We start from the raw sequence: 27,756 nt of genomic DNA on the forward strand, positions 1-27,756 counted from the left end.
GCGCCTCCGCCACGGGCGTGAGCGGCTGCCGGTGTGCGGGGGGGGCAGCAGGACCCCTGCGCCTTGTCGGTCCGTGCCGTTCCCCGGCCCCGCCGCTCCCGCCGCGGCTGCTCGGCGGAGCCCCCGTCGGGGAGGGCCGGGCCAGGAAATGAGGCAGGCAGCCGGGGGCGGCCGGGAGGAAGGTACCGGCGCTTCCCTCCCATCCCGCGGCCGCCCCTCTGCCCCTGCCCGGGCTGCCCGCAGCCGCCGGGCCTTGACTCCCGGCCCGCTGCTGGGGCCGGCGGGGCCGGACGGGCGGCGGCCGGAGCCCCCCGAGCGTCCCTGGGTCGGGGTCCCCGGCTGGGGTCGGACCCAGCGTCAGCCCCGCGGCCCCGGCCCGCTGCGGCCGCCTCCGAGGGACTGCAGGTACCGCCCGCGCTTGGCTGGGCACTTCTGGGCCAGAAAGAGGGCTTGGAGGGGTTTCGAAAGGGGCAAAATCTGCTCGGGGCAGGAGGAGGGAGCCGGGGTAGGACAAGGTGGTGGGGAGAAAGGCGGAAGGCTGCCAGCGGCTGCCAGCGGCTGCCATCGGCCGCCATCGGCCTCTTTGCCCCAAAAATGCAGAGGAGAGGGCGTGTGCCCAGCCCCTCCGTGCTGGCGGTGCCCACAGCCTGTCCCGGCCAGCTGCCCTGCCTGTCTCGCAGGCTTTTGGCTTCCAAAGTGCAGCATTTCCCCCCCCAGGCCCCCTTGGGCTGCACTGGGGCAGGAGGGAGGGATGGCTGAGCCGCGCTCCCTGCCGTCCCCCAGCCCCTGGGCTTGCTGGCTCCGGTGGCGGTGCTCGGTGCCGCTGCAGGGCACAGCCGGTGGCTGCGCAGGCTCTGACAGCTGCGCGGGCTCAGGTACTAGCTCCCTGCGCCCCCTCGCCCACCGTTAGCAGCTGCTTTCCACTCGCGTGGCTCCCGGAGCTGTTAAGCTCGTCCTTGTGCCGAGAACACTCATTGTCCGCGCCCGCCGCACGCATCTGCTCCTCTGCGCGGTGGTGAGGCACATCATCCGGCCAGGGCGCAGAGCTGGCAGCCTGGGGGGCAGCCGCGGCCCTACGTGCAGCGGCTGCATGGGCAGCGGCTGCATGGGCAGCGGCTGCATGGGCAGCGGCTGCATGGGCAGCGGCTGCATGGGCAGCGGCTGCATGGGCAGCGGCTGCATGGGCAGCGGCTGCATGGGCAGCGGCTGCATGGGCAGCGGCTGCATGGGCAGCGGCTGCATGGGCAGCGGCTGCATGGGCAGCGGCTGCATGGGCAGCGGCTGCATGGGCAGCGGCTGCATGGGCAGCGGCTGCATGGGCAGCGGCTGCGGGCTCAGCCTGCCTGGGCACCGAGCTGCCGCCGCAGCGAAGCCCTCAGCAGCTCTTTCTTCTCACCAGCTCGCAAGGTAGCTCCGCCTCGTGCCGGGAGGATGCTTCCGTCTGGCTTCCCTCTCCATCCCTTTCTACTCCTCGGGAATGTTTCTGGGTATCCCCCCCCCGTGCAGCAACAGAAATCAGGCCAGCCAGGGGAGGAGGAGGCAGAGCTATTTCAGGGAGCTGCTCTTATCTGCTCTCTGTTAATCCCTGGCTGGGTGGGGGGAAGGTTTTCCCTGAGTGCTCTGCTGGGAGGGCACAAATTAAACATTGAAAAGCAGAGAGGGGAGGAAGAGGATTAGAGGAGGGAGAGGAAGCTGGCTGCTGGCTTTGCTGGGCTTCTCCATCTGCTCAGCTGCCATGGGTGCAGCAGTGTGAGCAGCCTCACTTGGGCTTTATCTGGGGTTTGTTTTTCCTCCCTTTCCCCACCCCTCTCCCTCTCAGACAGCTGTGGTCGAGGTCCCTCTGCAGCACTGATACCCAGGAGCCCTGGAAGGCTCTCGCTGCCCTCCCCCTGCCTTCGCCTCCTGCCGTAGCTGAGCTGCTGGCATAATGGAGCTCAGGACCGTGGTGGCCACGTTGGAAAGCGGGGAGCAAGACACAGTCCTCAAGGTGCTTCAGGTCTACAACCAGGAGGTGAGTGAGCATCAAACCTCTGCCAGCATCATCTGGGGCCGGGGGATTGCTGTGCCCCCCGGCTGGCCCCAGCCCATCCCTGGGCACGGCTGCGGCGTGTGGCTGCCTCACAGCCTGCTGCATCTCCTGCTTGCAGAGGATTTAGTGCTTGGTGTTTTGTAGGCAGCAGCTGGGCAGCCTGTCTGTGTCTTGGTCCTTTGTGTCCTGGAATTAAAGCACCTGGAGGGGATTCTTTATTGGTTTTACTGTCCAGATCCCGAGTAAAACCTGGCAGGGAAATGAACAGCGGTGTGGAGAGGGAGTGGGAGGAGCTCACGACTGAAGGCAAGGTCTGGAGGGAGTGCAAGTGGGGCTTGGGGAGGAGCTGCAGGTGGAAGGGTTGTGATTTGCAAGTAAAAGAGTGGGACAGGGTTGGGCTGCTGGAATGGGAGCCTGGTGCTGGATCTGGAAGCTGGCAGTGCAGAGCAGCTGATGTGGAACCAAAGAGAGACAGCAGAAGGAAGCAGGGATGGAAATGTTTGTAGCCTGCAGGGGTGAATCCCTTTGGAAACAGGTTGGTTGTCAGGGAAATTTCCCTCAGAGGGTTTCCAGCGGGGCAGGGCTGCCCCTGCAGCTCTCTGTGACTCACTCTGCAGCACTCCTGAGGGGGTGGGAAGGCAGCAGGGAGAACCTGAGAGCACAGGAGGCAGAGAGAGAGCACAGGAGGCAGAGAGAGAGCACAGGAGGCAGAGAGAGAGCACAGGAGGCAGAGAGAGAGCACAGGAGGCAGAGAGAGAGCACAGGAGGCAGAGAGAGAGCACAGGAGGCAGAGAGAGAGCACAGGAGGCAGAGAGAGAGCACAGCTCCTTCCAGCAGCCAGCTGTGAGCTGGGGCAGCCTGCAGGGCTGGCACTGCCTGCAGCAGGTGCAGTGGGGAGCACCTGGGGGTGCTGGCAGGGTGGGGATGACCCAGCCTGGGGGCACCAAACCACATTCTCTGCCCAGCTGCCCTGGCTGGGTCGTGGGTGGCTGCAGTGCCCGCAGGAAGCGTGCCAGGGTGCTGGTGCTTTGCCACCCTGTGCAGAGCAAGTGGAGCAATCAGAGTGTTGTGCAACTGAGACCAGCTCAGAACTTCCCTCATTGTTTCCTGCTGCACAAGCTGATGCCTCTGCATCCTTCTTCTGGGGTCAGTTTCTGACTGCCCAGGAGTAAACTGCAGCAAAACCACAGGCATGGCAAAAATGAGCAGGAATGAGATGCCAGGAGCCTGCCATGGGGAAGGAGCAAGTGGTGTGGCTGGGTGCAGGGCATGGGGGTGCAGGACTGAGCAGCCTGTGTCTCACAGCAGGGAGTGGGTGCCTGTGCAGGGAGCAGCTCATGGTGCTGGGGCTCAGGAGCACAGCCCAGTGCTTCAGGCTCCAGCTCTCCTGCAGCAGCACCCCAGGGACCTCTCGCAGCATCTCTGTGTCCACCAGGGCTGCTTCCAGGCTGGAAGGAGCAGAGCTGCTGCTGGGGAGCCTGGTGGCTGCCACACAGCTAATTTGCAAACTCTGCCTTCTGATTTGAAGCAGGCAGGAGCTGGCAGCACAGGAAGGCAGTGAGGCTGCAGGAGGCTCAGGGGACACCTGTGACCTCCCAGAGCTCAGGGCAGTCAGGCTGGTGTGGCACTGGGTGGGGAACCTGGCAGAGCTGGGCAAGGGGACAGCTTGTGAGGGGGCAAAACCAGTGGGAGGCAACCTGCTGTGCCACAGGTCAGGTGCTCAGACCTAGAGCTGAGAGATCCATGAGCTGTGCTCCTCCTCTGGCTGAGGAAGCAGCTCTGGGGGGGTTAACCTCTTGCTTGCTTTTGTTTTGCCCCCACAGAAGGCTCAGTGCTTCACCTTTGACGATGAGGAGCGGGAAGAGAGGAAGGTAGGCCCCCTCTCTGCTTGCTGCCTCTTGCTGGATGTGTGCTGTGGCTGCCCTGGGCTTGTGGGGCAGGTCTTGGTGCTGGCAGCTCCTGCCAGGGCAGGTACAAGTGGCCTTCCTTTAACTGAGTTAGAGAGTGCTGTGCTCAGAGCTTCTGGCTCCTGCTTCCCATCGGTAGTTGGTGTTCAAGGACAAAGATCAGCATCCTCCCAGCATCAGCAAGCCCCTTGGGTTCTGTGCTGTGATCTCTGTGTGTGGCCTGAGCCTGCCAGGCAGAGCCCATGGCAGACTGCAAGCCTTTGGAGGGTGGTTTGGTGCCAGCCAGCTGCAGGATTTGCCTGAGGCTGTGTATGAACAGATCCCTTAAGCTGCTGTAAGCTGGGAGGGAAGCCTCCTGCCTGCTCACTTCTGTTCCCCTGTGCCAGGGCACCCCAGGCATGGCTGCTGGGCTCCTCTGCCTGCAGAGCAACTCTTCCCCAAGGGTTGGTTTTCCACCTGCCTGGCCCAGGCAGGCAGGGTGGAGAGTGAGATCTCTCCTGTCGGTGCAGTGCTGCTGTGAGGCTGTCCAGGTGCTGCCTGGCAAGGTCTCAGCTCCTTGCCTTGTGCTGACCCAGCTGGGACAGGCAGGCCCAGGGGTCTGTGTCCTGCAGCAGGAGCTGAGTGTCACCACCTGCTTCTGGGGCTCACTTCTTCTGGAGGTCTAGCCCTGAGCACGCTGAGGTCCCCAACCCGAGTCAGCCACAGCCCTTGGTGACTCATGGCTGCACCTTTGACTCCTGTATCTGGCTCCTGGTGTGGAAGACAAAGGACCAGGTTCAGACTGGGCTGTGCCTGGCTGTGTGGAGCACCACCCTTGGCTCCTGTTGCTTGGTGCCATGCATGATGCTGGTACCCATGAGGGTCAGGCTTCCAGCTGTTGTGAATTGGTGTTAGTGGAGCTCTGCCAGTCTGTACCTGCTGAGGATCTGGGCTAGTGGGTCTCCAGGCAGCACTGAGCTTTCAGGAGGTTCTACTTCAATCTCCTGAGGTCTTTCACCTCCTTTGCTAGGACATCCTGTGGGCTTCTCGCCTCACTTAAGGCCTTTTGCCCTCCCTGGGGGATTTTTCTGGTGCCTCTCTCACGTTTTTAGTCTTTCTGGAGCACCCAAGGCCTCCCTGCCCCGAAGGCTCTGGGTGGGAGCAGAGCTGCTCCTGAGCTGGTGGTTGCTCCTCAGTGGGGCCGTAAGGGATGTCTCCACCCCGCCAGGTAACCAGCGCTGGCCTGGACCCTCCTAACCGTGGGTCAGGCTACACCAGGCCCCGGCAGCAGCTGCCTGCCGGTGCTCTCCCCCAGACCTGTGCCCCTCTCCCGGCTGATCTTGGTTTGGTGCTGGCTGTCCTCGTTTGAACCGGGCTGGGAGCCGAGGCTGGAGGCAGACTGCTGGAGCAGAGCCGCGGGCGGGCGCCAGGGGGATGCCAGCTGCAGGGCAGGCTGGGCGGGGGGCAGCGCTGCCGGGGGCTGCTGCCTGAGGCACTGCTCGTCTCCACCCGCACAGAAAATGGCCCAGCTGCTGATCAAGTTCCTGGAGAGGGAGCTGCAGCCCTCCTGCCAGGTCACCTGCCTGGAAAGCATCCGCATCCTGTCCCGGGACAAGCACTGCCTCGGCCCTTTCACCACCAAGGAGGGGCTGCAGACCCTCTCCCGGCACGCCGGCATCGAGTGCTCGGAGGAGCTGCTGCGGGCCGTGCCGGACGCGGAGGTGGTGCTGGAGTCGCTGAAGTGCCTCTGCAACCTGGTGTTCAGCAGCGGCGCGGCGCAGGCGCTGGCGGCCGAGGCGCGGCTGCAGGAGGGGCTGGCGCGGCGCATCCGGCTGCACAACGAGCGCAGCCTGCCGCACCAGGTGCGCTTCTTCGACCTGCGCCTGCTCTTCCTGCTCACCGCCCTGCGGCTCGACGTGCGCCAGCAGCTGGCCCGGGAGCTGCGCGGCGTCGGGCTGATGACGGACGCCCTGGAGCTGACCCTGGCCGTGGAGTGGATGGATCCCTACCAGGTGGCCAGCGGGGAGGGGCTGCCGCCGCTGCCCCGCCAGGAGACCGAGCGAGCCATGGAGATCCTGAAGGTGCTCTTCAACATCACCTTCGACTCCAGCAAGAGGGAGGTGGATGAGGTGAGCCCCTGGGGTGTCCCAGCGCACGGCCAGGCTGGGGTGGTGGCTGGGCCTCTCCTCCTCCTGTGTTTGCTCCTGTCACTGCCCCCCTGTGCAGCCCTGGCTGCCACAGTGCCCCAGGACAGTGGAGGTTGGAAGGGACCTCAAGAGAACATCCAGTCCAAGCCCCTGCCAGAGCAGGAGCACTTAGGGTAGCCCATGCAGGAATGCATCCAGGTGGCTTTGGAAAGGCTCCAGGAGGCTCCAGCAGCCTCACTGCACAGAAGTTTCTCCTCATGGGTGTGTAGGGGAGGCCAAAGATTGGTGTGTGGAACCTGCCCCCATCCAAGGCATGACCAACCCTGGAGGCTTTGGAGCATTGCCATCTCAGGAGTTGGTCTTTTCCCTCCTCAGTGACCTGGTTCCTCGTGTCAGAGGGAGAGCAGAGCCCCCACATAAGCCACTTGTGCCTGTGGCCTGCTGCTCCTTCACCTTCTGGTGAGGCTCCAAGGAGGGTGTGGTGGAGAATGCCTCTGGCTAACCCCTGGCTCTGTTCTGGGCCCTTCTGGAGCCCCTGACCTGGTGCTGTAAAGTGAGGTGGAAGGTGCAGGAGGCTCTGTGTGGAGCTCAAGGAGAACTGAGAGGCTGCTCACACTGAAACACCCTGCTGGGGGGGTGGGTGCTGCTGGAGGCAGGGCTGTGGGCTGGAGGGTCTCTGCTGAGCAAGGTCTCCATGCTGTGTTTCGGGGCCAGGAAGATGCTGCTTCGTACAGGCACCTGGGGGCCCTCCTGCGCCACTGCCTGATGATCTCTGCCGACGGCGAGGAGCGGACGGAGGAGTTCCACAGGTCTGTCAGAGCTGGCTCCTGAGCTGCACCACGAGCTGCTGGCCCCAGCTCAGAGCCTGCCTGGCCTGGCCTGGCCCCCCCTTGTCTGGTGGTTGCTAAGGTTGCTGCTGGCCAGCAGGTGACCTGCAGGTTCCTCACACTGCTGGAGCAATCAGCCCTGCCACCCCGTGGGCCAGGCCACAGCCTCCTGGGCAGCAGCAGCTGCCTCCAAGCCTGCCTGACCCCAAGGGCCATATTTAGTGTTCAACATCAGGCCTCCTCAGCAGGGCCACCTGCTTCAGGGCACAGCTTGCCAGAGCAGAGGTTTGGCTCTTTCATTACTGAGTCCATGGAGTGGCCTTAGTTCACTGTCCCTTGAGCCATGGTGGGAATTGTCCATGTCCCATTGCTGAGCAGTACTGGCCCAGGAGTGTCAGCTGTACAGCAGGTGACACCATCCTGTCCCAGAGGAGCCTGCAGCAAAGGATCCTGAGCAGTGCACTGCACAAACTGCCATGGTGAGAAAGGAGCAATGCAGCTCAGGGCCCTGGAGAAAGGCCTCTGACCAGGCAGCCTGTCCCTGAGTGCTGGCTGGTCACTGCAGTCCCTTTGAGCTGCCACCCAAGAAAGCAGCTCAGCCACCCAAGAAAGCAGCTCAGCCACCCAAGAAAGCAGCTCAGCCACCCAAGAAAGCAGCTCAGCTTATTCCCTGCTGGTGCTGTGAGGAGCTTGGGATGCAGCTGAAGGCCAGCTTGGGTCTCAGGGTTGTCACCTGTCCAGGAGGCAGTAGGGAACCTTCATTTCTGGGCAGCTGGAGAACTTCTGCAGAGAGGTCCACAGCTGTGTTCACTTTCCCTGCTCTGTCCTCAGCCACACTGTGAACCTCCTGGGCAACCTGCCCCTGAAGTGTCTGGATGTCCTCCTGACCCCCAAGGTCCGCCCAGGCTCCCTGGAGTACATGGGGGTCAACATGGACGCGGTCAGCATCCTGCTGGACTTCCTGGAGCGCCGCCTGGACAGGGTGAGCTGGGAGGCTGCTGTGGGGCTCCACTGCTCCCCCCACAAGTTCAGTGCAGGGCACTGCTCCTTCAGCCTTGGCAAGCCCGGTGCCAGCACTGCTGGGGCACCAGCGAGGCTTAGTTAGCCTGCAGAGGTGCCTCTGGAGAAGGTCTGGGGGCTCAGCAGAAGCAAAGCTGCTGTGGTTGGTGGGGTGGAAGCAACATCTGTCCAGTGGGGAGGTGACTGCCACTGCCTCAGGGGCTGCAGGCAGAGGCTGCCTGAACAGCAGCTGCTCGGCTGGGGGATAGAAGCAGTGATTCACTCAGCTGAGCAGTGAGCCCATGGCAAGCCTCTGGAAGCTGACTTTGCACCACTCCTAAGCTGTCTGTGGGTTTGGCTCTCTGGAGCTCTTCTGAAGGGCCTTCACCACTGCACTCCCCTGCTCTGGGTGCCCTCCACCAGCAGTCCTGCCACTGCTGCCCTGCAAGGCAGGACTCAGGAAACAATGAGCCTGGAGGGGTGGTGGAGTACTGAAGTCCTGTAGCAAGGCTGGAGCTCTCCAGGGTCCACCTCTCCGCTGCTGTCCTCATGTTCTGCATCCCGAGCTGGAGGTGGCTGAGGTGTTTGTGTTGTGGGCACCCTGCAGGGCCACAAGCTGAAGGAGAGCTTGACCCCGGTGCTGAACCTGCTGACGGAGAGCGCCCGAGTCCACCGCCAGACCAGGAAGTTCCTGAAGGCAAAGGTACCCTGGGGCCGGGGCCGAGTGGTGCTGCTCAGGGGAGAGCAGAGCAGCAGAGCAGGGTCCTCCTCCCATCCCTCCCCTGCCCCCCACCAGCTCCCGCCCCACGGGGGGCCTGAGGCCTTTGGTACCCCCAGATACTTTTCCACCCCTCCCACGCTGCGTGGATTCCTTAGCCTGAGCCGCTGTGCTCGGCTCCCCCTCCCCGTGCCCTGCCGGTGCGGTGCCAGCGCGGCTGAGGCGCCCTGGCCGCGCAGGTGCTGCCGCCGCTGCGGGACGTGCGGAACCGGCCCGAGGTGGGGAGCTCGCTGCGGAACAAGCTGGTGCGGCTGATGACTCACATCGACACCGACGTCAAGCACTGCGCCGCCGAGTTCCTCTTCGTGCTCTGCAAGGAGAGCGGTGAGCGCGGACCGGGGGAGCGCGGAGCGGGGAGCCCGGAGCGGGGAGCGCGGACCGGGGGAGCCCGGAGCGGGGAGCCGAGCCGTGAGCCCGGGGCTGGCCCTGCACCGGGAGCCCTGCGGTGAGCTCAGGGGGGGCTGTGTGTGCCCTGCCCTGCAGGGGGGCTCAGGGGGCTCTCTCTGTGCCCAGTCCCCTGCAGGGGGCTCAGGGGGCTCTCTCTGTGCCCTGCCCTGCAGGAGGGCTCAGGGGGCTCTCGCTGTGCCCTGCCCTGCAGGGGGCTCAGGGGGCTCTCGCTGTGCCCTGCCCTGCAGGGGGGCTCAGGGGGCTCTCTCTGTGCCCTGCCCTGCAGGGGGGCTCAGGGGGCTCTCTCTGTGCCCTGCCCTGCAGGGGGGCTCAGGGGGCTCTGTCTGTGCCCAGCCCCCTGCAGGGGGGCTCAGGGGGCTCTCACTGTGCCCTGCCCTGCAGGGGGGCTCAGGGGGCTCTCTCTGTGCCCTGCCCTGCAGGGGGGCTCAGGGGGCTCTCTCTGTGCCCAGCCCCCTGCAGGGGGCTCAGGGGGCTCTCTCTGTCCCCAGTGTCACGCTTTGTCAAGTACACAGGCTACGGGAACGCCGCTGGGCTGCTGGCCGCCCGCGGCCTCATGGCCGGCGGGAGGGAGGAGGGAGAGTACTCGGAGGATGAAGACACTGACACGGAGGAGTACAAGGAGGCAAAGCCCAAGTAAAGCAGCCTGCTCCCTCCCCTGCCTTTCCTCACCTGCCATCTCCCTCATCCTGCTCTCCCTTCCCCTTTGCTTGCTGCTTCCACCCCTTTCCCCTGCTGTCCTGCTCAGGCTCCCTGCCTGTGCCTGGGCTGGAGGTTGGAAGAGCTGCTTGCTCCTCTCCATCCCCAGAGCACTCTGCTGCTGCACTCGGTTTGGTTTGGTTTGTGATTGGGCTGCTAGGGGGTGGTGGTGCCTGAGGGTGAGGGGTGTGCAGGCGCAGCTCCAGCACCATGCTCAGCTGTGGCTTCCATGCTCCACAGCATCCTGCTCCCTGTGCTCTACAGGCTGGGTCTGGAGGTTGTTTCTTGCCTCCTGGCTTAAGAGGCACAAAGAGTCACCTGTCCCTGTGCTCCTGCTTTAGAGCTGCTCTGAGGAGCTGGCAGGGTGGGAGGTTGCTGACAGAGACACAGGAGGGGTCTGGGGGGGCACAGAGGGAGGTGGGAAGCACCACAGCTGCAGTGTGAGAGGGCCTGGGGCCGGTGAGCTGAGCAGCAGCAACAGACAGCTCTGCCCTGGTGCTCCTCTCCTCAGCAGGGGCAGAGAAGGTCCTGGCAGAGCCCTTTTGTCAGCTCTGCTTTGCCTGCCTGCCCCTGCAGCATCAACCCCGTGACAGGCCGTGTGGAGGAGAAGCTGCCCAACCCCATGGAGGGCATGACCGAGGAGCAGAAGGAGTACGAGGCCATGAAGTTGGTCAACATGTTTGACAAGCTCTCCAGGTAGCTGCTGTGCTCCTGCCTGTGCCTTACCACACAGCCTTGAGGCTGTGCCCCAGGCCAGCCCTGCCTGGAGGGATCCCAAGCAGGAGGTCACAGGGGGGAGTTCCCCTGAGCTGGGCCCTGCCCTGCTGTGTGCCCGGGAAGGTGCTGCAGGCCCCACGCAGCGGTGCCATGGTGGCAGCTGCAGGAGCTCTGCCTGCTTGCAGTGTCTGCAGGCACCTGCTGCCTCCCCAGCTCTGGCCAGGAGCTCAGCAGGAGCAGCAGCTGCTGTCCTGGCCAGGGAGAGGTGCTGTGGGGGTGGTGCCACCCCCTGCTCCCTGCAGGAGTGCTTTCTCCAGCTGGCTTTCATCCGGGTGCCAGAGGGCAACCTGCAGGCTGCCAGCCAGGGTCAGACCCCCCCAGGGGTGGGGACACCCCCAGGACACCGAGTTCCTGTTTCCAGACTGTGCAGAGAGGGGAATGCTGCTGCCAGCAAGTGCAGTCCTCCTCTGGCAGTGCTGTGCCCCAGGGCAGAGCCTGTTGAGGCCTGGCACAGGTGTGGGCAGTGCTCACCCTGCTGGGAGTGCTCTTGGTGCCACCCTGGGCTGCCTCGGGCAGCTCCTGCCAGCCCCCTGCTGCTGCTGGTCTGTTCCTGGTGGGTCAGCTGCAGCCCTGTGCCCCTTGCTGTGCTGGCTGCAGGGAGCAGGTGATCCAGCCCATGGGCATCACACCGAGTGGCACCCTGGCACCCATGGAGAACGCCATCCGCAGCATGGCCGACGAGAGGGACTCCTCCGACTCGGACCTGGGGCTGGACTGACCCCCGGCCCTCCCCCAGCCTCACGGAGCTGGGCAGCCTCTGCCTGCCCCCCCTCCAGAGCTGCTGCTGCACCAGAGCCTGGTGCTGGGCCAGGACTCTCCCTGTGGGGTCTGGATCCAGCCTGGGCCCCGCACCAGGAGCAGCTCCTGCCTCCCTCCCAGCTCCACCACTCCTCCTGCCAGAGGTCTCCAGGGCCTGGCTCCACCTCAGCCTCTCCTCTCAGCACCTCTGAGGATCCCACACCAAAACTGCTTCCAGGACTCTCCAGTAGGACTCTCTGGGTTAGAGTGCAGGATGTTTGGGCAGAGGGAGCCAGGGGGGAAGGCTCTTTGTCAGGGCACTGAGGCTCAGCAGGGCAGCTCAGGTCTGTGGCAGTGCTCCTGCATTGCCCCTGCGGTGGGAGCTGCTCCCCAGGAGTGCAGGCAGGACAGGGGGGGCTGCAGCAGGCTGCTAGGGGCTGCTCCTGGGATCCAGGGGCTGCAGGGTGGCCCAGCAGCAGCAGGGGCTGCAGCTGTGTGCTGTGCCCTGGGGGGGGCCGAGCAAAGCCTTGGTGTGCATCTTGGTGCCAGTCACAGGAGAGGAGCAGGCAGGCGGCTGCCAGGCACAGCCCAGCTCAGCCTCTGGCTCTGGGCAGCTGCCACAGCTCAGCTGTTGCCGTTGGCCTTTCCCCTTCTCTCACTTCCCAAAGGAAGAGCCAAATCCTGTCCCTGCTGCTGCCTCCTCTGCTCCTCCCTGCAAGCCCTGCTGCCTGCTCCCAGGGTGCTGCTGGTCCTGTCCCTCGCTCTGGCTGACGCTTGGTTGAGTTCTTTCCCTCTCCTGTTTTATTTGTTTGTTCTTTTTAAAGAAAATGCTTTTAAAGAGAGAGCTTCCAGCTGGTCTCCTGCCCCAGAACCAAGCCCCTGGCACAAGCAGGGCTGCAGGGTGATGGCAGAATAAAGCAAACCTGACCCAGGGCTGCGTGCTGCTGTGATCCAGCGGGGGAGCTGCGGGGAACGGCCCTGGCTGGCTCCTGGCGCTGCTCCATCCCCCTCAGCCTCACAGCTCTGGCTGGGAGGGAGGAGAAGCTAAGCCAGAAGCCTTCCCTGTGCCCCAGCCAGCTGCAACCAGAGCATCCCAAAGTCAGGGAGTGTTGAGGCTGGGGGGTGGCCAAATGCTCTTTGCCTGAGCTCTGGGCCTCCCCACGCAGCTTTGCTCCTCCTCTTCTTCCCTGTGCTGGCTGAAGTGGTGCCCCCAGCTCCAGGCTCTGCAGGGCAGCAGGGCTCTGCTCTGGGCTGTTGCAGGCTGGGGGGCAGCTGGCAGGGTACTGGGAGGTTCTGGCTCCCTGCAGGGGGCCAGGGCTGGGCAGGGCAGCACTGGCAGGGGGGGAGGCCCTGGGTGGGGTGAGAAAGGGAAAAGGAATGAAAAGGGAGTGGAGGGGGTGGGGGCAGGACGTGCTTGAGCCCCAGGGACGCTGTGAAGTGAAGCTCCCAGAAGCCTCTCAGGTTATGTTGGCAAAAGAATCAGATCTTTATTGGTAAATCACTAACAGTGACCTGGCTCAGCAGCCTCAGCCACTGCTCCTCAGCAGCAGGCAGCCCCCAGGCAGCATTTGTCCCCCCATTTAGTAGCAAGTTCACCTGAAAAATCAACCTCAGCAGCTGGAAGGTGATAACTGTGGCTGAGGAGCTGTGGCTGAGGAGCTGTGGCTGAGGAGCTGTGGCTGAGGAGCTGTGGCTGAGGAGCTGTGGCTGAGGAGCTGTGGCTGAGGAGCTGTGGCTGAGGAGCTGTGGCTGAGGAGCTGTGGCTGAGGAGCTGTGGCTGAGGAGCTGTGGCTGAGGAGCTGTGGCTGGAGGCAGTGGCAGCTCAGTCAGTGGTGGGAGCTGGAGCTCTCAGTCCAGGCTGTCCTGCCCCAGGGTCTGCAGCCTCTGCTACAGGGCTCAGGTGGTGGGAGGCCCCAACAGCTTCCCTGATGTGCTGGCAGCAGCCCAGGAGCTCCTGGCCCCTCCCTGGGGAAGCTCTCAGGGCTGGACATCAGAGGGTGTGCTGGAGGGGCAGGAGCCAGAGCTGTGGAAGAGTTGCTGCTCGTGGTGCCAGCGTGGGGTGAGGTGAGGAGGGAGCAGTGCTGGGTGCTACATCCTCTGAAGTCTCAGGTAGGGCAGAACCACTTTCCAGCTCTGGGCTGCACTCCCTCCAGCTCTCCTCCTCCGGGGGTGAGGGCTGTTCTCTCCTCCCAGGCTGGCAGAGCCGTCAGCATCCTGTCCTGCCAGCCCTGGGGGCTGTGCTGCTGCAGGCCCAGAGGGCTGTCCCACCACGGCTCCCTGCCAGCACCTCCTCCTCTGCCCTGCCAGGCACCACCAGGTCTCTGTGGCTCTCCAGCAGCAGGAGTCAGCTCTCCTGGCTGCCTTTGGCATCCAGCTGAAAGCAGAGGAGCAGCAGTGTTTGCCAGGGTGCTCAGCCCTTGGGGCCCTTAGCCTGGGCACCAAGACAGATGCAGGAGCCTGGAGGAGGAGGTTGGGTTTCATCTCAGCACATTTGCTTCAGCTTTGCCCAGCAGGAGTTCAGACCAGCTCCAGCCTGGCTGATCTCACATCCTACCACAGGGCTTGGAGGGAGAACTCAAGGACCTGCCCCAGAGACCACCACGTCCTGTCTGCTCCTGCCCCATGCTGTGCTGAACTGAAGGGTGGGAAGGGGACCCCAAGTCCCAGCAGGGGGGGCTGGAAGGGACCTCTGGGGCTCCAACCCCTCCTGCTGAAGCTGTGCCCTGCAGCACTCTGCTCTCCAGCAGCAGCCTTGGCCTGGCTTTCCCAGCCCTTCTGTGGTGCTGTGCTCGGAGCCCAGCGAGCACCAACCTGCTGCCCCAGAGCCAGGGGGCCCCGAGCCTCTCCCCACCTTTTCTGTCTCGCTCTGGATCAGTGCCTGCAGCTCCTGTGCCCAGCCCAGCAGCCCCACCAGCCTGTCCAGGCCGCTGAGCACGTCCCCCAGCTGGGCCACGTCGCCGTGGCGTGGGCGCTGCGCGAAGGGCCCCACCAGCTCGCGGTTGATCAGCACCCTGGGCACGGAGCTGCCCACGGCTCCTGCCAGGCTGGCAAAGGGCTCCACCTGAGGGGAGGAGCAGAGAGAGGCTCACCACCCCGATGGGCACCCTGGGCATCACTGCACGCTGAGCCGCAGCCAAGGTCTGAGACTGGGCTCAGCCAGCCCTGGCTGCCACCAGCTACCCGCTGGCCTCTGCCCAGGTGGCCTCAGAGCTCCTCTCTCGCCCTCCAGCTGCCAAGGTGCCCTCCAGCTGCCAAGGTGCCCTCCAGCTGCCAAGGTGCCCTCCTTGACCAGGAGCACGCAGGAGGCCTCTCAGTGCTCCTCCTTCCTTGCCCAGCCACCCCCCGTTTCCCCCCCAGCCCCCCTGCTGCCAGACCTCCAGGGAGGTGCCAATGACCAGGAGCAGCTCTGCCAGGGGGAAGTCTGCCAGGTGCAGCAGGAAGCGCTGGGGCAGCTCCTCGCCGAAGAAGACGATGTCAGGCTTGACCAGGCCGCTGCAGGTGGGGCACTGGGGCACCCTGCCGGCCATGACGTCCCCCTGCAGCAGGAGCAGCGCTGGGGCCCTGCCCCGGGGGCACACAGGCAGCACCTCCCGGCCCCGGGGGCACAGAGAGAGCCCTGCCCCGGGGGCACACAGGCAGCACCTCCCTGCCCCGGGGGCACACAGGCAGCACCTCCCGGCCCCGGGGGGCACACAGGCAGCCCTGCCCTAGGCTCTCCCTGCCCGAGGGGCAGCACCCAGCTGCTCCACTCACCCTGAAGTCCTCTCCCGGGAACTTCCTTCGACAGACTGTGCAGGTGGCAGTGGCAAAGGTGCCGTGGGCTTCCACCAGCCTGTCAGGAGGGATCCCAGCAGCTGGAACACAGGGCAGGGCTCAGCCCGAGGGAGGGCCTGCCCCCTGCGCTGCAGGCTGGGCAGCCCCCGGCCCTGCCCCCTGCCCTGCCCCCTGCGCTCCAGGCTGGGCAGCCCCCGGCCCTGCCCCCTGCGCTCCAGGCTGGGCAGCCCCCGGCCCTGCCCCCTGCGCTGCAGGCTGGGCAGCCCCCGGCCCTGCTCCCCGCCCCGGGGGCTGTGCGGGGCGGAGCTCACCGCGCTCCAGCCCGTCGATGTTCTGCGTGTAGAGGCGCAGCAGCAGCCCTTTGTCGTGCAGCAGCCGCAGGAAGTAGTGAGCGTAGTTGGGTCTGTAGTTGCCAGGGTAGAGCTCCTTGGCCAAGGTGAAGAAGGGCTTGGGGTTGGCAAAGAAGTACATCAGCTCGAAGATGGCTTCTGGGTAGGGGATGTCATACTGTGCCAGGTTGCTGTAGAGGCCACTCCCTGGAGACCTGGAAAGAGGCAGCAGGGCTGGGGAGAGCAGGGAGGGCAGCCCCCCTCCACAGAGCCACACCAAGAGGTGACAGAGCAGGCAGCCAAGTCCCTGGGCTCTCTCTGGCTGCTCTGTGCTGTGCATGGTGCACCAACAGAGCAGCTCAAACCACCCCTGCACAGGAGAACCTGCCCCAGTCCCTGCTCTGCTGCCAGCCCTTGGCTCCAGCTGCAGAGCTGTGCCCACAGGCAGAGCAGGCCTGGAGCATCCCCAGCCCACGACCACGGTGTCTCTCCTCTGGTGGCTGAGGTGGTGCAGGGAGAGCAGCCCCAGGATCAGGCAAGGGGAGTGACCTAACCAGCCTGAGGCCAAGGGCCTGGCAGTGCCCTCAGCCTGCCTGGGCTTCAGACCACCTCCAACCTCTGACAGCAAAGCTCTGCCAGCCCCCAGCTCCCCCTGAGCCAGCAGAGAGATGGACATCTGTAGGCCATTCATCCCATCCACAGGTGAGGTAAGCCGGGGGGGCTGGGGCTACTTCTCAGCCCAGGAAACGAGGAGGAAGAGGAAGAGGAATCTAGAGAGCAAGAGGGTGAGCAAGGCAGAGCCTGGGGCCAGGACCAGCTGAGCACCGCGGCCAGGGAGGGAGCAGCAGCAGGACCAGGCAGGCTCCCGGCACAGGGGAAGCCGGGGGGGGTGGAGGAGCAGCAGGAGGCACTACCTGAAGTCGGGGATGCCGCTGGGGGTGCTGATCCCCGCCCCTGCCATCACCACCACTCGCCGCCGCTCCAGCCGCCGCAGCTGCTCCGCCACCTCCCGCAGGCTCAGCTGCCGCTGCCTGCCGCCGCCCGCGCCCGGGGCCGCCCCGCCGCCGGCGCGCAGCAGCAAGGGCCGAGCCCCCGCCGGCCTAACGGGGACAGAGAGCGCGGCAGGGAGCGCGGCAGGGAGCGGCGTGGAAGCTGCTCCGGGGACAGAACCGCCGCAGCAAGGAGGCAGAAACGTCCTGGGCAGGCGGCGCTTGTGCTGGCGCTCGGCACGGAGCAGCTCCTGGCTGCCAGGCTGCCCCGTGCCCGGCAGCAGCTACTGCCCCACACCCAGCAGCAGCTACTGCCCCACGCCCAGCAGCAGCTACTGCCCCACGCCCAGCAGCAGCTACTGCCCCACACCCAGCAGCAGCTACTGCCCCCTGCCCAGCAGCAGCTACTGCCCCCTGCCCAGCAGCCAGGCTGCCCTGTGCCCAGCAGCAGCTACTGCCCCACGCCCAGCAGCAGCTACTGCCTCCTGCCCAGCAGCAGCTACTGCCCCCTGCCCAGCAGCCAGGCTGCCCTGTGCCCAGCAGCAGCTACTGCCCCACGCCCAGCAGCAGCTACTGCCTCCTGCCCAGCAGCAGCTACTGCCCCCTGCCCAGCAGCCAGGCTGCCCTGTGCCCAGCAGCAGCTACTGCCCCACACCCAGCAGCAGCTACTGCCCCACACCCAGCAACAGCTACTGCCCCGTGCCCAGCAGCAGCTACTGCCCCACACCCGGCAGCAGCTACTGCCCCACACCCAGCAACAGCTACTGCCCCACACCCAGCAGCAGCTACTGCCCCCTGCCCAGCAGCAACTACTGCCCCACACCCAGCAGCAGCTACTGCCCCACGCCCAGCAGCAGCAGCTACTGCCCCACACCCAGCAGCAGCTACTGCCCCTCGCCCAGCAGCAGCTACTGCCCCACACCCAGCAGCAGCTACTGCCCCACACCCAGCAGCAGCTACTGCCCCGTGCCCGGCAGCAGCTACTGCCCCCTGCCCAGCAGCAGCTACTGCCCCTTGCGCCTTCTGACAGAGTGCCAAGCCTGGCACCCCCGAGAGGGGCTGTTGTGGGCAGGTGCAGGGCCCTGGGGCTGTAGGAGCAGCAGCAGCAGGACTCACAGTCGCTCTGACTGCCCTGGGGACACTGCAGACTCCTTCCCCTGCCCTCGGCTCTGGAAGTCTCCGGCCGGCTGCTGCGGTGGCCCCGGCCCGGTGCTGCCCGGCTCAGCACAGCAGTTGCCCCAAGAGCTGTGCAGGTGCCTGGAGGCCCTGCAGGCCAGCAGCAGGCAGGAAGGGGCTGAGAACATTCATTGTCCTCCCAAGGAACAGCTTCTCCCCAGACAATGAGCACTCGCCGCGGCAGGACACGGGGAGCAGGCCAGGGGAGGCGTGGGAATGCCCAGAGCCAAGGACTGCTGGATCCTGGCACCCTGCACCCTGCAATCAGGAGCTGAGCGTGCCCACAGCCCCCTGGCACCATCGCTGCCTTCCAAGGACGTGGCTTGGCCTCACCACGGCAGGTTCCCAGGGAGCTGCACCCCACGGTGCTGCACCCCATGGTGCTGCTGACGCTGAGGCCTCTCCCTGGAGCTCCCAGGGACCCAGCAGCCTGCCAGGGCGGCAGAGGCGCTGCCCACCACCCCACACCCTCACTGCAGCACTGTGGGCTCCTCCCCTCTGCCACCCCAGTGGGCACCAGGCCTTACCTGTGTGCTGCAGGGCCGGCTGCCCCCCTGCTGTCCCCACAGCAGAGCCAGCTGCTGCTGCCAGCCCTGGGGCCATGCTCCCACAGGCTCCTCCACGCTGCAGGAAAGCAGAGAGCTGGGAAGGAAGGACAGGGGAGGGTGAGCTGAAACCCAGCATCAGAGGAGGGGCTGAGGTTCCCCTCGGGGGTGGGGGGGCTGAGGTTCCCCTCAAGGGAGGGGGGGGCTGATGTTCCCCTCGGGGGGGGGCTGATGTTCCCCTCGGGGGGGGGGGCTGATGTTCCCCTCACGTGGAGTAATTTTGGGTGGAAAAGACTTTATTTAAGGCCTATGGAGCCCACCCACTGCCAGGTCACCACCAAACCAGCTTCCTCTTCTGCTGGCTGAACACCCCCAGGCCCTGGGCTGCTCCTCACCACCCTGCTCTCCAGACCCTTCACAACCTCCTTGCCCTTCGCCGGGCAGTGCCAGCCCCGCAGCATCCTTCCTGGAGCCCGCAGCTGACCCCCGGTGTGAGGATCCCTGCCCGGGTCCCACCAGCTGCTGCTGCGCTGCCCGGCCCCGGGGCACAGCCTGGCTCCTCCCCGGGCACAGCCTGGCTCCTCCCCCCGGGGCACAGCCTGGCTCCTCCTCCCCGGGCACAGCCTGGCTCCTCCGCGGGCACAGCCTGGCTCCTCCCCCCGGGCACAGCCTGGCTCCTCCGCGGGCACAGCCTGGCTCCTCCCCCGGGCACAGCCTGGCTCCTCCCCCCGGGCACAGCCTGGCTCCTCCGCGGGCACAGCCTGGCTCCTCCCCCCGGGCACAGCCTGGCTCCTCCGCGGGCACAGCCTGGCTCCTCCCCCGGGCACAGCCTGGCTCCTCCCCCCGGGCACAGCCTGGCTCCTCCGCGGGCACAGCCTGGCTCCTCCCCGGGCACAGCCTGGCTCCTCCCCCGGGCACAGCCTGGCTCCTCCCCCCGGGCACAGCCTGGCTCCTCCCCCGGGCACAGCCTGGCTCCTCCCCCCGGGCACAGCCTGGCTCCTCCCCGGGCACAGCCTGGCTCCTCCCCCGGGCACAGCCTGGCTCCTCCCCCCGGGCACAGCCTGGCTCCTCCCCGGGGCACAGCCTGGCTCCTCCCCCCGGGCACAGCCTGGCTCCTCCCCGGGGCACAGCCTGGCTCCTCCCCGGGGCACAGCCTGGCTCCTCCCCCCGGGCACAGCCTGGCTCCTCCCCGGGGCACAGCCTGGCTCCTCCCCGGGCACAGCCTGGCTCCTCCCCCGGGCACAGCCTGGCTCCTCCCCCGGGCACAGCCTGGCTCCTCCCCGGCCGCCGCCACCTGCCCCCAGCTCCGCTTGCACCGGGCGGTCCCCAAGCGCCGCCCCCGGCCCGGGGCCTCCCCGGGGCTGCGTTCCGCAAGGGCAGGACAGAGCCTGCCTGAGCCTCACCGCACCGGCCCCGGGCCAGCCACCGGCGCCCGCGGGCTCGCTCCCTGCCCAGGCTCGCTCCCTGCCCCGGGCTCGCTCCCTGCCCGGGCTCGCTCCCTGCCCAGGCTCGCTCCCTGCCCCGGGCTCGCTCCCTGCCCGGGCTCGCTCCCTGCCCGGGCTCGCTCCCTGCCCGGGCTCGCTCCCTGCCCCGGGCTCGCTCCCTGCCCGGGCTCGCTCCCTGCCCCGGGCTCGCTCCCTGCCCAGGCTCGCTCCCTGCCCGAGCTCGCTCCCTGCCCCGGGCTCGCCCCCGTTGCCGCTCGCGCTCACCCGCCGCCAGCAGCCGCGCGCCGCGCTCCATGGCCAGGGCTCGCTCACCGCCGGGCACCGCGCGCGGCACTACCGCAAAGCCTCGAGCAGCCGCGCGCGGAGCCCCGCCCCCCCCCCGACCGCCTTTCGGCTTCTTCCGGGGGGCGCGCGCGGAGGCCGCGGGCGGGCGGCGCGCGCGGCGTTGCCGTGGTGACCGCGACGCGGGGGGGGGGGGGTGCGGGGGGTGGTGCAGGGGGAGCGGCGCCCAGCGGCCCTGCGGTACCCAGCGTGCCCCGCGCGGCGCCGGAAGTGAGTGTGCATTTCCGGCGGGCGCGAGCGCGGCCGGCGGCCCTGCACCCCTGCCGCTGCCGCCATGAAGGACGTGCCGGGCTTCCTGCAGCAGAGCCAGAGCTCGGGGCCGGGGCAGGCCGCCGTCTGGCACCGTCTCGAGGAGCTGTACAACAAGAAGTGAGCGGGGCCGGGGGGGGGTCGCTGTGGGGCCGGGGGCGCTGCGGGGCCGGGGGCGCTGTGCCGCCGCCTCCCGCGGCCGCTGCGGGGGCTGCCGCCCTGGGCCCGGTGCCCCTGGCTGTCCCGGGGCGCTGCCCTGCCGGGCTCTGTCCCGCAGGAGGAGGCTGTGGCGGCCTGGCCCCCAGGAGCGGCGCTCCGCGGCCCTCCCCCGGCCTGCTGGGCCGCAGCTGCCAGCCCTCCTGGGGCGGGCCGGGGCAGAGCCCTCTGCCTCCTGCTGCTACTCTGGAGAGCTTCCAGCCCCGCCCGGCCGCTGGCAGGCTGCGGTGGGTGCCCCGCAGGAGCAGGGGGCTGGGCTGGATGCTCTCCTGAGCTCCCTTCCAACCGCAGCCCGCGGGGTCTGGGGGTCCCTGCCGCTGGGTTCTGCGGTGCTTTGCCTGTGGCTGCAGTCCCAGCGGCTCTGGGGCAGGCAGGGTCCGGTGTGGGGCAGGGGAGGTGGTGTGAGGCGAGGGCCAGCACAGTGTGAGCTATCTGAGTGACCTTCCCCTTCCCCCAGGCTCTGGCACCAGCTGACCTTGCAGGTGCTGGACTTCGTGCAGGACCCTTGCTTTGCCCAGGGGGATGGCCTCATCAAGGTGAGTGCCTGGCTGGGGCTGAGGCTCTCTGCGGGGGGGTGGTGGTTTTGTGCCAGAGCCTCTCTTCCCAGCGTGTGCAGAGGGCACTGGGGAGGCTCTGGGCCTGTGCCCAGTGATAACTGCAGCTGCCCCAGGCCAGCCCTGGGCAGGGGGGCTGTGGAGTGGCCTGGGGGCTTCTTGAGCCACTGCTTGACGCTGGGGGGAGGTTGCAGAGACAGAATGAACTCAAGCCAGCAGGTCTGGGCCCCTGGCTGTGCCCAGTGCTTGTGGGGGGGCTGGTGCAGGGGGCAGCTGCTGGGGGGTGCAGGGGAGTGTGGGGGCTGGAGGGGAAGGTCCCTGGGCCCTGCCTGTCCCTGGGCCCTCACTGTCTCTGCCTTGGTTCCTGCAGCTCTATGAGAACTTCATCAGTGAGTTTGAGCACAGGTGAGTTGTCTCCTGGGGGGGTTGGGCTGCCCTGCTGCTGGCTGAGGCTGCTCTGACCCTGGGCTCTCTCTTGCAGGGTCAACCCCTTGTCCCTGGTGGAGATCATCCTGCATGTGGTCAGGCAGATGACAGGTCAGTGGCCTTGGCTCTCCCTGCCAGGGCTCAGCAGCTGGTGCCAGGCCATGCCAGCAGCTGGTGCCAGGCCATGCCAGCAGCAGCAGCTGAGCCCTCAGCTGGTGTCTCTCTGCTGTGCTGAGAAGGGAGAGCACTCAGCCAGAGAGCTGCTGCGGGCCAGAGCCTGGGGGGGCAGGGGCTGGGGGAGCAGAGCCTGGGGGGCAGAGGCTGCTGTGAGTGGCACTGGGGGGGTTTAGCAGTGCACTGGGGAGAAGGCTCTGGCTCTGGGCTGAGCTGTGGCTCCCTGGGGGCTCCTGCTGCTCTCTCTCTCCCCTCCAGACCCCGCTGTGGCCCTCACCTTCCTGGAGAAGACTCGGGAGAAGGTATTCCTGGGGGGGTTTCCTGGCAGCCCCCTGCAGGGACTGCTCTGGGCATGGCTGTGGGGGCTGCAGCAGGGCAGGGGGGGAGGCAGGACACCAGCTCCTGCCCTCAGCTCTGCCCCAGGAGCCCTGCAGGACTCAGGAGCCCCTGGCTGCAGGGTGGCTCTCTGCTGAGAGATGCTTTGGCTGCAGGTGAAGAGCAGTGAGGAAGCTGTCATCCTGTGCAAGACTGCCATTGGGGCACTCAAACTGAACATTGGGGACCTGCAGGTCACCAAGGTGAGCTGCTGGGGGGCCGAGCTGCTGGGGGCCTGAGCTGCTGGGGGCTGAGCCTCAGCCCCTGGGGGTCCAGGGTGAGCTGGGCTCACATCTCAGGGGCCATCAGAATGGCTCTGTGGTGCTTGTGGCCCCAGCCCTGGGGGTGCAGCAGCCCTGGGGGGGCTGTTGGCCTGCAGCTGGGGCCTGCAGCCCTGAGCCCATCCAGCTGCAGCAGCAGCACTGAGGGTGGTGGTCACTTCCTGCCCGGGCTCTGCAGGGCCAGCCCTCCCTTGCAGCACTGCTGGCTCCGGGGGTGTCTGTCTGTCTGTCTGCAGCTGCTGGGCTGTGTGGGCAGCAGCCCTCCCTGCCCTGAGCTGCCCAGAGCTCGGGGGGGGGGTGGGGGCTGGGGGGAGGGGCTGAACCCTGCCCCCCTGCAGGAGACCATCGAGGAGGTGGAGGAGATGCTGAGCAGCCTGCCCGGGGTCACCTCCGTGCACAGCCGCTTCTACGACCTCTCCAGCAAGTACTACCAGACCACGGGCAGCCACGGCTGCTACTACCGCGACGCGCTGCGCTTCCTGGGCTGCATCGACGTGCAGGACCTGCCAGGTGCCGCCCCGGCCCCGCCCCCCCGGCCCCGCCCCCGGCCCCGCCCCCGGCCCCGGCCCCGGCCCCGGCCCCGCCCCCGGCCCGCGCCTCCCCCTGCCGGAGCCCCTGGCGCATCACCGCCACTCCCGGGGCCACTCCCAACCCGCCCGGGCCGGGACCTGGCTGCAGGGAGCAGCCCCCGGGGGGGTCTGGGTGGATCTGCTCCTGAGTGACAGCCGGGGGGGAAGTGCCTCTGTTCTGTCCCCAAAGACCCCACTGCAGAGCCAAAAGCTGAGCCCTGAGGCTGCTGCTGGGGGGTGGTGAGGGGGGCTGGGGGGGCTGGCAGAGGGGGCTGGGGGGGCTGGCAGAGGGGGCTGGGGGGCTGGCAGGGGGGGGGCTGGGGGCTGGCAGAGGGGGGGCTGGGGGTCTGGCAGAGGGGGGGCTGGGGGCTGGCAGAGGGGGGGCTGGGGGCTGGCAGAGGGGGGCTGGGGGCTGGCAGAGGGGGCTGGGGGCTGGCAGGGGGGGCTGGGGGCTGTCTGGCCTCCAGCTGCTCCCCCCCAGCCGGCTTTCTCGCCCCTGTGGTTGCTCTCCCCCAGTGTCGGAGCAGCAGGAGCGAGCCTTCACCCTGGGGCTGGCTGGGCTGCTGGGAGAAGGTGTTTACAACTTTGGGGAGCTGGTGAGTGGTGCTGCAGCCCCCCCTGGGCAGGCCAGGGCTGGCTGCTGCCCTGCTGAGCCCCTGCCTGCTGCTCCTGCAGCTGATGCACCCCGTGCTGGAGTCGCTGCGCGGCACCGAGCGGCAGTGGCTGATCGACACGCTCTATGCCTTCAACAGTGGCAATGTGGAGGCCTTCCAGGCTCTGAAGGCAGCCTGGGGCCAGCAGGTGAGTGAGCAGCCCTGCTCCTGCAGGCCTGGGGTCCCCTGGGTGCTGTGGGCCCCTGCCCCTGGCAGCACTGAGACGCTGTGCCCCTCCTGGCAGCTCTGTTGGCCTCCTCTGCCTTCCCTCTCTGCCTGCTGGGCTGGGAGGAGGCAGGAGGAAGCCAGGGGCAAAGCAAAGAGAGCCACCCTGTGGTGCTGCCCAGGGGCACCTCTGCTGCTGTTGGCACTGTGCCCTCCAGCCCCAGGGCTGAGCTGCTGCCAGCCTGGAGTCCCAGCTCGGGGTCAGAGTGGGTCAGGATGGGGCAGGACCCAGAGGCTGCTTCCCCCTTGGTGCTGCTGAGTGCTGCCTGCCCTGGCAGCAGTGCTGTGCAGCTGGGCTGCTGGGCCCCTGGCACAGGCTGCCAGCTCTCCAGAGGCTCCCCTCAGGCCTTGGATGGGAGCACTGCCGGGGGGGTGGCCTGGCCCCCTCCCCCCTGAGTGAGGCCTTTGGGTCGCCAAGAGGCTTAGCTGCTGGGGCAGCCTCCCAGGCTGAAGCTGTGGTGTTCTGTGCCCCTGCAGCCAGACCTGGCTGCCAATGAAGCACTTCTGCTGCAGAAGATTCAGCTGCTGTGTCTGATGGAGGTGAGCTGGGCCTGGGGGGAGCTGGAGGAGGGGAGGAGCTGCTCCAGCCACCTCCTGGCACGGGGTCTGTCTGTCTGTCTGTCCTGGCCTCCCTGGCCCTGCTGCAGCAAACACTGCTGTGGCAGCTTTGCCTGCAGGAGCTGCCCAAGGGCCAGGGCAGCCCTGAGCTGTGTCCTGGCAGAGCTTGCAGGGGGTGGGCAGGGGGCTGTGCACTGGGGGGGTGAGGCCTGTGCTGCTGGAGCAGAGATCTCCAGCCCCCAGCTGCAGGCTGAGTCTGCTCAGCTCTGTGGAGCCTTCCCCTCTGGGTCACCTCCTGGGGGCAGTTCCTCCCCTGCCACTCCAAGGCCCTGGCTCTGTTGCCAGCAAATCATTGCAGAGGAGGAACCTGAGGCCTTGGCTCTCTCTCCAGGTGAAGCCCTGAGTCACCTGGAGCAGGAGGAGGTTGCCCCCAGGGCTGTGAGTTCTGCTGCCAGCTCTTGGCTGTGAGCAGGCCTCACCACCATGGCTGCTGTGGCACCCTGGGGCTCTGGTGGCACTGAGAGCCTTCAGCAGGGCCTGAGCTGCTGGCTGGGGAGAGGGCTCCTGGGGGAGGTGCTGCTGGGGCAGGCAGGGCAGGGGGGGCTCTGCCCCTGCTCTCTGCTCTGTGTTGCTCTGAAGCATTCTGATGGGGTGGTGGAGGTGGAGCTGCTGCAGGGCTGGGGGGGGGAGGCTTTGTGCCCTGGGGAGAGCTGAGGCTGTGTGGGCTTGATCTGTTTGGCTCTCTCACAGATGACCTTCACCAGGCCTGCCAACCACAGGCAGCTGACCTTTGAAGAGATTGCCAAGAGTGCCAAAGTCACTGTGAACGAGGTGAGTGCTGCCCAGGGCCTGCAGCTCCCCTCCCCCCCCTGCCCAGGGCCTGCAGCTCTTCCCCCCCCTGCCCAGGGCCTGCAGCTCCCCTCCCCCCCCCCTGCCCAGGGCCTGCAGCTCCCCTCCCCCCCCCTGCCCAGGGCCTGCAGCTCCCCTCCCCCCTGCCCAGGGCCTGCAGCTCCCCTCCCCCCTGCCCAGGGCCTGCAGCTCCCCCCCCGCCCCCAGGGCCTGCAGCTCCCCTCCCCCCCTGCCCAGGGCCTGCAGCTCCTCCCCCCCCTGCCCAGGGCCTGCAGCTCCCCCTCCCCCCTGCCCAGGGCCTGCAGCTCCCCTCCCCCCTGCCCAGGGCCTGCAGCTCCTCCCCCCTGCCCAGGGCCTGCAGCTCCCCCTCCCCCCTGCCCAGGGCCTGCAGCTCCCCTCCCCCCACCCAGGGCCTGCAGCTCCCCTCCCCCCCTGCCCAGGGCCTGCAGCTCCCCTCCCCCCCCCTGCCCAGGGCCTGCAGCTGCCCCCCAGGCAGCTCTGAGGGGAGAGGTTGTGCCCTCAGCAGGAGCAGCTGCCCTGGCCCAGGGCTGTGCAGGGGAAGTCCTCTTCAGGCTGGTGCCAGGGGGAGGTTGGCTTCACCGCAGGGCACAGAGGGTGGCTGCCAGCCTCCTGCCCCCCTGCTGCAGGTGGAGCTGCTGGTGATGAAGGCTCTGTCGGTGGGGCTGGTCAAGGGCAGCATCGATGAGGTGGACAAGAGGGTGCACATGACCTGGGTGCAGCCACGGGTGCTGGACCTGCAGCAGGTAAGGCCTGGAGCCCCAGGCAGGGCTGCTGGCAGCCTGGGGCCCTGCCCCTGGGGAGTCTGATCCGTGGTTAGCAGTGGCTGGGGGGGGGCAGGGGAGGGGCTGGGGGGGGGCCAGGCTCCCCTGGGGTGCACACTAAGCCCAGGAGCAGCAGCTGCAGGCTGGCACAGGGAAGGCTTCAGCTCAGCAGGAGGAGAAACTTCTGCCCAGAGCCCAGGAGCAGGCTGCCCAGGGAGGCTGTGGGGTCCCTTGGAGACAGCCAGACCCCACCTGGCTGCATGGCTGTGCAGACTGCCCCCGGCCCCGCCCCCGGCCCAGCCCCGCCCCCCACCCCGCCCCTTGGACCCAATCACCTCTGGAGGTCCCTTCCAACCTCCACTCTTCCGTGGTGCTGGGAGGTGACCTCCAGATGGGAACAGGAGCTGGGCAGGGCTGGTGTCCAAGAGCTGCTCTGGGTGCTGCTGCAGGCTGCTCAGGGCAGGGCAGGGGGGAGCTGCTCAGGGCAGGGGGGAGGCTGCTCAGGGCAGGGGGGAGGCTGCTCAGGGCAGGGGGGAGGCTGCTCAGGGCAGGGGGGAGGCTGCTCAGGGCAGGGGGGAGGCTGCTCAGGGCTGGGGGGAGCTGCTCAGGGCTGGGGGAGCTGGGCAGGGCAGGGCAGGGGGGAGGCTGCTCAGGGCAGGGGGAGGCTGCTCAGGGCTGGGCAGGGGGGAGCTGCTCAGCTCTGCCCCTTGGCCTTTCACAGCCCCAGCTCTGCCCTGGGCCGGGGGGGGGGCACTCTGTGCTCTGCTGGCTGTGGGGCTGGGACCTGAGTGAGACTTGTGAGAGCCAGGCAGCAGCGAGGCTGTGTGCTGCAGGGGTGTTGGTGTGGCTGCCCCCTGCCCCGGGGGTGCCTGGGGGGCTGCCCTGGGGGCAGCAGGGGCAGCCTGGCCTGGCCTTGCCTTGCAGATCAAGGGGATGAAGGAGCGCCTGGAGGCCTGGTGCACGGACGTGAGGAGCATGGAGCTGCTGGTGGAGCACCAGGCCCACGACATCCTGACATAGAGAGCTGGCACTGCCCCGGGGGGGCCCAGCCTGCTGCCTGGGCTGCCAGCAGCACCCAGACCCCTGCCTGCTCTGGGAGGGGAGGGGGGCAGAGGAAGTGACCTTCTGCTGTGGAGCCCTTTGGTGCTTGGAGTCAGGACTTCCCTACCTGCTGCCAGGCTGCCACTGAGCAGGGGGCTCCCATCCTGCCCTGGCAGGGCTGAGGCTCCTGGTGGTGCTGGGGGGCAGCAGGCTGTGCTGGGGGCAGGGCTGAGGCTCCTGGTGCTGTTGTGTGGAGCAGGACCTGGTGGTGTTGGCCCTAGGAGGCCTTGAGCTTCCCAGAGGCCTCTCCCCCTGCCCCTGCAGCAGCACTGCCCCAAAGCCTCTCTCTCCTTTGCCCCTCCCCCCCTGCAGCAGGCACTGCTCACCCACCAAAGGGTCTGCAGGATCACTGCCCAGGGGCTGTCTCTCTGTGTCCCTGGGGGTGCTTGTCCCTTCCCCACACTCTGTGCTGAGGTGAGGTGCAGCAGCACTGCTGAATAAACTTCTCTGCCTTCCCTCTGCCCTGCTGCTGGCTTTGGCATCTGCAGGGCCAGCAGAGAGCAGCCCCTGAGCCGCCTTGGAGGGTCCTGCTGCAGCCCCTCTGCCCAGGAGCAAAGCTCCAGAGAGGCTGCTCCAGAGAGGCTGCTCCAGAGGGCTGCTCGGAGTGGAGCACCTTGGCCTAAGCTCCCTGGCAGGGAGCTGTGCTCCTGCTCCCTTTTCTGGGGCTAAGCTCCCCAGGGCCCAAGAGCCTCCCCTGGGCTCAGGCTCCTCTTCCTCTCTGCCTCTCCACTGCTGCTGCAGCAGCAGCCAGCAGCCTTTGCCTTGCTGCTGGGGTGGAAGTCGCGGTGGAAGCCTGGCCAGGTCCTGCTGCAGAGCCCCCAGCTCGCTGTCAGCTGCAGGCTGGGGGAGGGGCTCTGGA

General features: G+C 67.3%; 3 protein-coding genes across 8 annotated transcripts; 2 read left to right on the forward strand and 1 right to left on the reverse strand.

Moving 5' to 3' along the window:
- The first annotated feature begins 97 nt into the window (after nt 1-97).
- On the forward strand, nt 98-12,218 carry RIC8A (RIC8 guanine nucleotide exchange factor A). The gene is made up of 11 exons (XM_068148478.1): nt 98-405; nt 1,820-2,011; nt 3,853-3,900; nt 5,433-6,044; nt 6,777-6,871; nt 7,721-7,871; nt 8,496-8,591; nt 8,846-8,990; nt 9,563-9,707; nt 10,347-10,466; nt 11,145-12,218. Exons 2-11 carry the CDS (start codon nt 1,928-1,930, stop codon nt 11,263-11,265), a joined length of 1,617 nt encoding a protein of 538 aa, XP_068004579.1. The 5' UTR covers nt 98-405; nt 1,820-1,927; the 3' UTR covers nt 11,266-12,218.
- A 539-nt stretch (nt 12,219-12,757) lies between these two features.
- Nucleotides 12,758-20,002, reverse strand: SIRT3 (sirtuin 3). 6 transcript variants are annotated; one of them, XM_068148480.1, is made up of 8 exons: nt 19,808-19,996; nt 18,081-18,195; nt 16,303-16,488; nt 15,371-15,603; nt 15,039-15,139; nt 14,660-14,821; nt 14,137-14,346; nt 13,545-13,659 (listed from the first exon to the last, which is right to left on the reverse strand). In XM_068148480.1, the coding sequence occupies exons 1-8, from the start codon at nt 19,836-19,838 to the stop codon at nt 13,630-13,632; spliced, it is 1,068 nt and encodes a 355-aa protein (XP_068004581.1). In that variant the 5' UTR covers nt 19,839-19,996; the 3' UTR covers nt 13,545-13,629. The 6 variants fall into 6 exon arrangements, with proteins under 6 accessions (XP_068004580.1, XP_068004581.1, XP_068004585.1 ...); XM_068148479.1 differs by lacking the exon at nt 14,137-14,346 and having other exon boundaries at nt 12,758-13,659; nt 15,039-15,117; nt 19,808-19,992; XM_068148484.1 differs by lacking the exon at nt 14,137-14,346 and having other exon boundaries at nt 19,808-19,999.
- A 120-nt stretch (nt 20,003-20,122) lies between these two features.
- PSMD13 (proteasome 26S subunit, non-ATPase 13) lies at nt 20,123-27,358 on the forward strand. The gene is made up of 13 exons (XM_068148487.1): nt 20,123-20,254; nt 20,808-20,886; nt 21,275-21,309; nt 21,386-21,441; nt 21,763-21,806; nt 21,996-22,082; nt 22,499-22,670; nt 23,246-23,325; nt 23,405-23,530; nt 24,085-24,147; nt 24,916-24,996; nt 25,662-25,778; nt 26,721-27,358. Exons 1-13 carry the CDS (start codon nt 20,160-20,162, stop codon nt 26,814-26,816), a joined length of 1,131 nt encoding a protein of 376 aa, XP_068004588.1. The 5' UTR covers nt 20,123-20,159; the 3' UTR covers nt 26,817-27,358.
- Nucleotides 27,359-27,756: the final 398 nt, after the last annotated feature.

This window comes from Melanerpes formicivorus, unplaced genomic scaffold (assembly GCF_026170545.1).
Source record: "Melanerpes formicivorus ecotype bairdi unplaced genomic scaffold, bMelFor1.0.p_v2 SCAF_16, whole genome shotgun sequence".
NCBI lineage: Eukaryota > Metazoa > Chordata > Aves > Piciformes > Picidae > Melanerpes > Melanerpes formicivorus.